Source organism: Typopeltis vanoorti, chromosome 4 (assembly GCF_054136105.1).
Source record: "Typopeltis vanoorti isolate ZY-2024b chromosome 4, IOZ_Tvanoo_1.0, whole genome shotgun sequence".
NCBI lineage: Eukaryota > Metazoa > Arthropoda > Arachnida > Uropygi > Thelyphonidae > Typopeltis > Typopeltis vanoorti.
Window position 1 is genome coordinate 21824931 of NC_143552.1, and position 10070 is coordinate 21835000.

The following is a 10070-nucleotide window of genomic DNA, read 5'->3' on the forward strand; positions in this document are numbered from 1 at the left end:
CCAGCAACTAAAAATAACCTTGATACGTACTGGTGGCGCCATCTCTTCAACTTTGCACGGACTTATCGAACAGCCCTCGTGTAACAAGCAATACTTAGTCTTTATTTGAGTTTAAGTCAGCAGTTAGAATTGATGGAAATACAAGAAGATGGATTAATGCTAAATCTGCTGTCAGACAATGATGTACATTATCCCCTCTGTTATTCATTATCTATATGGATCACATTATGAAGGAATGTGGTATTAAACCTGATATCAAAATTAGAAATGTTAATCTCAGCTCTTTATTTATACTTATAAATAAATCTGGTACAAGTCTGCAAGATTCCCTGACTAAATTTAATAGCTATTGTAATAGATATGGTATGAAAGAAGCAATAACAAGACAAAGACAATGAAAACATCAACTGTATCCTGAATGATAAACCTATAGAACAAGTAAAACATTTCAGCTACTTAGGAATGATTTTTAGTGAAGATAGTAAATTAAATATGGAAATAGACAACAGAATCAACAAAGCTGGTATGATAGGCAGTCAACTGAATAAATTAGCTGTATACAAGACAGTGTTCAAATCAATTTCAACCTATGGATCTGAGGGACTGCAGATATGAGAGTCCTGAGAAAGATTAGGGGCATGAACAGATGTATCAATCGCAATATCATATTAAAAACAAAGATATTAGAAAACTTAACATCGTTAGCATCCAGGAATGTATTAGCAGAGTAATCTCAGGTGGTATGGTCACTTAAACAGAATGGGAAAAGAAAGGAAAGATTTGCAAAATAAGTGTTCTCTGCAAGGGTGGCAGGAAAAATACCCAGAGGAAGACTAAGATATAGGTGAACTGATACAGTCAAAAGTGCCTTAGAAGACAAAAATATGAGATCTGATATTATTGGAGTCTTGACAAGTAACAGATTGATTTGGAGGAAAATTGTAGATAGGAAGTTAGTGGTGATGTAAGTTTTTCATGTAGTACTATCATATCCTGTATACCCCTTGAGGGCACATGTCAAGAATTTGATGATGATGGTGGAGAAAAGGTTAGGTGTGTTGATTCTAGTGTTAATGATTTTCAGCACTAAAGGAAGGATACCATCAGGACCTGATGACTAGTTTCGACATAAACCAGTCATCAGGACCTAAGGTTAACCCTGATATTTTGTTTAGCCTGGATGAAAATTTATATAATAAATAACAAGAAGTAAAGCCAGTACCATAGATTTCTGAGTGTTGATCAATGGCAGAAGGTTAAGTAATGTGACAGATTAAAATTTCTGGTAATCCATGGTAATGTAATCAAACACTCACAACCATATCAGTGCTTGGATGAACATTCAAATATGTTATCTTTATGAATTCCAGATGGTGGTAGATCTGTCATTATCTGAAAAGCCTTTGGTATGTATGTGTGTGTATGTCTTGCTGAAATGCTATGCAATCTTTTGGGCATATGTAAAAAAAAAAAAAAAAAAAAAAAAAAAGACCTGGGATATTTTAATGTACAGATGACAAGTCCTTGGAAACCAAAAGCATTCTTACAGTTACACCTCTTATTGTTATACCAGCAAAACCACCGAATCAGAATCCCTGCAAACATATATGGAATTCTCTTTAGCTGTACAATTCCATAGCAGAAGCAACTTTCTATTTCTGTTGTCTTGTTTATGAGATTCAGTTTACTCTCTTAAGCAAACACGATTAATAACAAACTCACTATTACAAAAAAAAAAAAAAAAACCACTTGACATTCCACTGGTACAATACTGTTACAAAGAAAATTCATCATAAATTATCATGATAAAAAAGCTATTCTGTCACTACAAATTCTCTACAGTTAATACTCATTGTTACTGGTAATGACTGTTGTGAAGTGAGTGCCCCAGAGCCTATTTCAATGAACTTTTTTAATATACTCTTCACTTCTTAATTATTTTTTGTTTAGCTGATTAATTTTTTATACAAAATTTCAAGCTTACAAAAAACCTACAGCTTACTATTACCTAAAAACAAATCTTACTATGATGAATTCCATATATTTCATCCAACAATCCTTCATAAGTTAGCTGTGTTGCTAATGGAGTTAGAAGATCAACAGAACGATCTAACATGAGAAGATTATCAATTTGGGGAGGAATCTGTGGATCTTTTCCTGAATGTTCTCTTCTCATCTTCGTTATTATCTCGAAAACACTCTATTAAACAAAATAGAAAAAGTGTAATCAATGGTCATATTCTTAATTAATATGCAGAACACTTAAGGTGTTAAAATTTACATTACTTATTACTACTATTTACTATATTATCAATTATTCCATGGACATGGAATAAATGGTAAATAGTAAAATCTTCACATTGCTAGGATATTATTAAAAATGTGAGAACAGCCAGCTGGTTCTGAAATTCACTGGCTCATTTTGTTTTCAAGACTGCTTTTTTTTTTCTTTTTAATTCTAATGCTTTCTATATTCATAAAAATGAAAAAATAAAAATAATCATACTAATAAATAACTAGATATATTATTACTTTTTGACTTACTGAAGTAATAATGAATAGAGTAACTTTCTACTATTTTATGTATTTATTTATTATACTAACTAGGGAATTAAGGGGTGCTTAAGGGTCAAAGCTGTATAACTGAGAGGAGACCTCCACATAGCCTTTAAAGGAATGCGGAGAACCGACCAGCGCTTCTGACCTAATGTCCAATCCTCACCTTCTCGTGGTGCACCCTGTTGGGTATCTACTTGGATACTGAACGGACGAGGATGGGCTGGCAATTTGGGATTTAGCCGACCAAATTGTATTCTTATTGGTTAAACCAAAATATAGAATGATGGTACAACATGACAAAATTTCATGCCGGCTGGGGCGTCGCCCGGTTAAACAAGGCCCCCGTTGTTTTCGCCAGGGAACCAGGGCGAACAGCGAAAAGTCAGCTACTGGAACAAATCTGAAAATAAACCCCAACTCAACATCACCAGAGTTAAAGATCGGTACAATCAACGTAAGAAGCCTGAATGGCAAAGAAATGGAGCTAGCTGAGGAATTAGATAAGTACCAGATCGACATAATTGGGGTGACTGAAACAAAAAAGACCAAAACTGGTGAGATCTTTCTGAGCAATATATACAAAATGTTATATTCAGGCAATGACAATCAAGGAAAAGAAGGAGTAGCCATAGTATTCAACACAAAATACGAGGCTAATCTTCTTGAATGGCAGTCAGTCTCAAGTAGAGTAATGTGGGCAAATATGAGAATGGGGAACTGGACAATGAGACTTATTTGTGCCTATGGTCCCACAGAAGGTTCTACTAAGGTAGAAGTGGAGGAATTTTTTTGAGGCTTTAGAAAAAGCAACTGACACAATGAAAAATTGGTCCTTGTTGGGGATCTAAATAGCAGAGTAGGAAATGATTGTGAGACATACAAAAATATTTTGGGAAAATTTGGAGAAAAGAGCAAAGCTAATAATAATGGCAAATATCTGTTGGATTTCTGCTCAGGACATGGACTGGTTATTACTAACACCATGTTCCAACATAAAAATGTGCACAAATTCACATGGAGAGAAGAGGCTAGGAATAAGAAAAGTCTCATTGACTATGTTATTGTTGATAGTGATGTTTTCTCCCTGGTGCAGGACACCAGAGTGTACAGAGGATTTGAAATTGGAAGTGATCACTATTTAGTCTTGAGCAGGATAAAATTGAATTTCATATTGAAAAGAATAACATGTAAGAAAGTTTTAAAGCGAATAAAAGTTGAGCAGCTCTCAGATGTGAGCTGTAGACTAAAATACACAATGATTATTGAAGGAAAAATGAAAGAGTTTGAGAACAGGAATCAAACCTTGGAGATTCAGTGGCAAACTCTGAAGAAAACGTTGATTGATTCTGCCAAAGAGGCATGTGGTGAGGTTGTTTGTAAGGATAAAAAAAATCAGAACTCCTTGGTGGACACAGGAGGTTAAAGAGGCAGTGAAGGAAAAGAAGAAAGCATACCAAAAGTTCCTGTCAAATAAGTCAGCTTGTGCTCTTAGAGAATATAGAGACAAATGCAAGAATGCTAAACACTCTGTAAAACCAGCTAAACAAAAGTCATGGGAGGACTTTGGAAAGAATATAGAAAATAAATATCAAGAAGGTGGCAAAATATTCTGGAGGTTGTTGAAGCTTAAGAATGGAGGAAAGAGTGCTATAAAAGGAATTAGAGATGATAAAGGTGACATGAAAATGGGAGAAAAGATATCCTTGAAGTATGGAGTAATTACTTTGAAAAACTGCTAAATGAAACAAGCAGTGATAACAGCACAGTGGTAAAAAACACTGACCAGGCATGCAGTCAGGAATACATATCCATAATTGAAGTAGAAAAAGCCATCAAAGGCTTGAAATGTGGTAAGGCAGCAGGAGTAGATGATATTCGACCAGAAATGCTGAAGTATGGTGGTGTTAATATTCAATGAATTTATTTATCCTGTAGGCGACTGCGCCATTGTTAATATTTAATGAATTATCCTATAATATGTGCCATTGTTAATATTCAATGAATTTATCCTATATATAGGCTGCGCCTTGTTTATCTATAATGTGTATTATAATATTTCATTTACTAACAATTATTTTTATTTTTGACTCCGAGTGTCCCTATATGTTATTATATTTGCACAAAGAGTTCACTCCAATTGGTGCAATGACTTTAACTCACTCTTTCAGAATCCAACTAATCATTGACTCAATACCAAGTACAAAATAAACACATTTAATAAAACTTAAAACAACATATATACACTTCTAGTAAAAATACATAACTACAACTACAAATTATATGGATCCAAGGCCTTATAAAAAAAATATAAACTTACTCTTAAGACAAAACACCTTTTTTTTACAATCACAAAAAAAAATGTTCATAGTCTTATTCTCTTCCTGTTAAAGCTCTTTCCAGAAGTTACAAGGTTCTGTACTTCATTTTTTAGGATCCCTTTAAAATTCTTTTTTTGCTGCCTCACACAAAACAAAATCAAGTTCCTTCCTACTTGAATATATCTTGGCCAGTTTATAAAAACTTAGTTTCAAGATTTCCTTTTTCTTCTGTACTTATTCCTTCTTGAAACATATTATTTCCACTATTCCTTTTTCGGAATACAATATGAAATTTCCTTTTAACTGCCGCACACAAAAAAATCAAGTTCCTTCTAACTTGAATATTCTTCGGCCAGTTTATAAAAACTTAGTTTCAAGATTTCCTTTTTCTTCTGTACTTATTCTTTCTTGAAACATATTATTTCCACTATTCCTTTTTCGGAATACAATATAAAATTTCCTTTTAACTGCCGCACACAAAAAATCAAGTTCCTCCCAACTTGAATATTCCTCGGCCAGTGTTCTAAAAACTTTCCGAACGCTCTCTTGTTTACAACTGTAACTTGGATACGCAACGCTTTTCTTGTCAGCTGTCAATCAAACATCAAGTTCACTCCGGGAGCATGCGCACTTCAACAACGTCAGAAACTACGCATTGTAAAAATATGGCTGACTCGCTGTATCCACCAGCACTGAAGAAAGTCTTTCATAAACACAAAATTCAACATTTAAAAACACAACAAACTTTCTTATAAATAATACAAATAATCAATTAAGTAAGTACTTCAATATTTTTACTTTTTTTTTTACATATTACTTCTAACATAATATTTTCATAACGAGCACATCACAAGTGCAGACACTGCATGTATGAAAACAAAACTAACAAGCAAAATTAATACGTAAAAATATTCAGAATTTTTAATATGATTATTTTTACAGTGGTATAAGAGTCTTACAGTGGCTGCACTGCATAGTTCAGAAAGCCTGGACAGAGGGACGAATTCCCGATGATTGGAGTAGAGCTCTCATATTACCCATATATAAAAAGGGAAATAAAACTGCATGTGAGAATTACAGAGGTATTTCCCTACTTAGTGTTCCTGGCAAGATCTATGCAAGTATACTTGAGAAACGGTTGAGAAGAATTGTGGAAGAAAAGCTTGGTGAAGAACAAGCTGGATTCAGGCCAAATAGAGGCTGTCAGGATCAGATCTTCACTTTACGACAAATAGTCGAGAAAGCATTGGAATATAACAAAGATCTGTATTTAAGTTTTGTCGATTTGGAGAAGGCATATGACAAGGTGCTAAGAGAGAAGCTATTCAATACGCTGCAGTTATATGGTGTCAATGAGGCATTATATCAAGCAATACTTAGTCTTTATTTGAGTTGTAAGTCAGCAGTTAGAATTGAAGGAAGTACAGGAAGATGGTTTAATGTTAAATCTAGTGTGATACATTATCCCCTCTGTTATTCATTATCTATATGGATCACATTATGAAGGAAAGTGGTATTAAAAATGATATCAAAATTGGAGATGTTAATGTCAGCTCTTTGCTTTATGCAGATGATGTTATACTTCTAAATAAATCCGCTACAAGTCTGCAAGATTCTCTGACTAAATTGAATAGCTGTTGTAATAGATATGGTATGAAGGTCAGCAATAAAAAGACAAAGACAATGAAAATAGGCAGAATCATTGAAAATGTCAACTGTGTTGTGAATGGAGAACCTGTGGAACAAGTAAAACATTTCAGCTATTTAGGCACGATTTTTACTGAAGATGGTAAATTAAATATAGAAATAGACAACAGAATCAGCAAAGCTGGTATGGTGGGTAGTCAATTGAATAAATTCATATGGAATAAGAGAGAAATTAGTCGGAACACTAAATTAGCTGTATACAAGACAGTGTTCAAACCAGTTTTAACTTATGGATCTGAGAGCTGGGTCAGAAGTAAAACACTTGACCAAAGACTAGAGACTGCAGATATGAGAGTCCTGAGAAAGATTATAGGCGTGAACAGATGGCATCAATGGCAGTATCATATTAAAAACTAGGATATTAGGAAAGAACTTGACATTGTCAGCATCCAGGAATGTGTTAGCAGAGCTAATCTCAGGTGGTATGGTCACTTAAACAGAATGGGCAAGGAAAGATTAGCAAAACAAGTGTTCTCTGCCAGGTTGGCAGGAAAACGACTGAGAGGAAGACCAAGATATAGGTGGATTGACACGGTACAAAGTGCTTTAGACGATAGAAATATAAGATCTGATAATATTGGAGTGTTGACAAGTAACAGACTGATTTGGAGGAAAATTGTAGATAGGAAATTAATAATGATGTAATTTTTTTCATGTAATACTATCATATCCTGTACACCCCTTGAGGGTACATGGCAGGAATTTGATGATGACTAGGGAATTATTTCACCTAATGCATTCCTGTCGCTATGTTCCAACTAACACTCATTCTTGCTTGCTCATTATTTATTTATTTTTACCAATTTATGTTTACATCAGTTTTCACACTTGGGCAAAATGGTTTTCACAAAACAACCTCAATCTGATTTAACAATGTCCTATTGCTATGAATGACATCATTACTGGTATAATGTCATTAGTAGCAATAATAATATTTGTATCAAGAATGTTTTTCTCCAAGATGAATAATGTGAATAGTGTGTATTTTTTTTTGAAGTGGCATGATACCTAGAGTATAATTTGTGTGCATGCTTTTCCATGAATGAGAACAGGAAATGTGGAGTAAATAATATACCGTAGTTTCCGGTGTATAAGATGCTCCTATGTATAAGACGTGCCCAAGAAATTTAATACAATTTTCTGGAAAAAACCTAAACTTTAAAGTATGATTTAAAAAAAAAAAATGGATAAAATAATAGGCAATTTTAAATAGTAAACTGACCTTTCAGAAACCTGCAAAACCCATGTCACTGTCATCTGACTCTTTACTATCATCATTAATTTTATCAATGTTACGTTTACAGGCTACTTTGACTGCATGTGTACGAATCATTTTTGTTGAAATGGCAATGCCATTTTGCCGATTTTCTTGCACCCATTTCAAAACTTTGGTCTCTAGTTCTGGCCACTTCGCAATTTTTCCATGTTCCGCGCGCTTTTCATTATGCAAACTACAAATTCTCCTTCTGACCACACCAAGTTCTAATCATTTTTTCTGTAGGCGGAGGTCCAAAATGTCTTTCAGCTTCACTATTCCCGTGTTCTTCCGCATATTTTACAACCTGCAATTTGTAACTTGAAGAATATGAATGTCGCCTGTTTTTTTCCATCACTAAAATCTACGGGGAAATATCAAACTGAACACAAAATATCTCAACAAATCAACTCAATACTGATAAACATCGGTAACTGATTACTCGGATAAGGTCCAAAATGTCTTTCAGCTTCCCTATTCTCATGTTCAATTTGTAACTTGAAGAATATGAATGTCGCCTGTTTTTTTCCATCACTAAAATCTATGGGGAAATATCAAACTGAACACAAAATATCTCAACACATCAACTCAATACTGATAAACATCGGTAACTGATTACTCGGATAAGATATTATGAAACTTGAATAGGGACTCCCCGTTCTTAGCCAATGATGCACTAGAAGTCACGTGAAGATCATGCATCAATTTGATTGTACCATTAATCGCCTACAAAGATCTTGGAACATAAAAGGGAGTGCGTATGACTTTGAAAAGAGGAAACAATCTTTACCTTCATTATACAAGACGCATCCCATTTTTAAGATGAATTTTTAAGGTAAAAAAGTGCGTCTTATTCACCGGAAAATACGGTATATGATGAAAGTGGTGGAATATAAGAATGCGAGAGGTAGTAAGCAGAAGGAAGAATGAGATACAAGTGCTAGTATGAACATGAGTGAGACTGATATTGAGAAAATTAGCACAACTGACAGCATGAAATAGTGAGACAATCATGCAAAACTTGAAAGCTGAGATGGTTAAGATAAAGGCAAGAGATGAAATTAGAAGACTAGAGGTTATGAATGAAAGAGTGCAAAAGAATAGGATGAAAGATGGTCAAGTGAAAGAAATAATAATCGATTTGTGAGATGGGCATTGTCTGGGGATTCAATTATTGAAGAGATAGAAAGTTCATGAGGTTTGCTTTCCAGAAGGAAGATTGGGTAGGGTGATAGAGGTTTTGGATATGAGGAGTAAGTGGACAAGACGGTTAATAGTTGTGGTGATGGAAAAACTCTTCTGCTCAACCAAATCATTTGCGAGAATGGATATCAGCAGATTACCGAGGAGAGTAAAATATAACAGTAGGTGTTGACCAGGTATGAGAGAGTGAGCAAAGATCATGAGTATGTTGGCAGAGCAGTGCGAGGAAAAAGATGCATAATTTGTGAACATGGATGAGCTTGAGAGAACTGTAAATGAATAATGAGCTCCATTTAAATGGATTTGATATGATGGAGATTAGAATAAGACAAACAGGAAAAGTGCTTGTGAATGGAAGCAGGAGGAGTCAGAGTGGTAGAGAGACATCGTATGAGAATAAGACAAACAGGAAAAGTGCTTGTGAATGGAAGCAGGAGGAGTCAGAGTGGTAGAGAGACATCGTATGAGTGAATTAATATCCTCTCAATGTGGAGAGACACCAAAGGGATGGAACAGCCTGGGATACAAATGGAGCATCTGAATGTGGGAAAAATTATAGCCAAGGGGAAGTGTGAAGGAGGTACTGCTGAGGTGGCTAATACTAGTTATAGACCAGAATGAATTACTATATTTATGTATCAATGCCAGAAATAACGGAATGAAATTGTTCCATTAATATATTCATTCAACTGAAAACTGTTGGAATAAGTGAGACAGAGTTGGATGAGGATAATATCCTGAGAGGAAGAGAGATGGAAAGGTAAGTTAAATTTTGAATATTAGAAGCAAGAAGGAAATGATTATAGCAAAGGAGTTAGGCCTGCTCAAGGTGGAGATGTAGGTCAGGAAATAATTACAGAGGTTGCCATACATATAGCAACATTAGCTGGATGTTGCTATAGGTATAGGAACATGGAGGGTGGTGACAAGGAAATGTATAGGCAAATTTGTCAACAAATAAGAAAAGGTGATCATCATAATCAACATAGCGCAACTCAAAGAAAGACAGAACACTGTACCTTTTGGAT

At 34.7% G+C, this 10070-nt stretch overlaps 1 protein-coding gene across 3 annotated transcripts in view; it reads right to left on the minus strand.

Moving 5' to 3' along the window:
- Positions 1-10070, minus strand: part of car (vacuolar protein sorting-associated protein 33A) — a 396220-nt gene that overhangs the window by 242362 nt on the left and 143788 nt on the right. For all 3 annotated transcript variants that reach the window (XM_090391677.1, XM_090391678.1, XM_090391679.1), the window contains exon 7: positions 2026-2200. In XM_090391677.1, coding sequence (XP_090247803.1) covers positions 2026-2200 — 175 coding nt within the window. The remainder of the gene's footprint in view (positions 1-2025; positions 2201-10070) is intronic.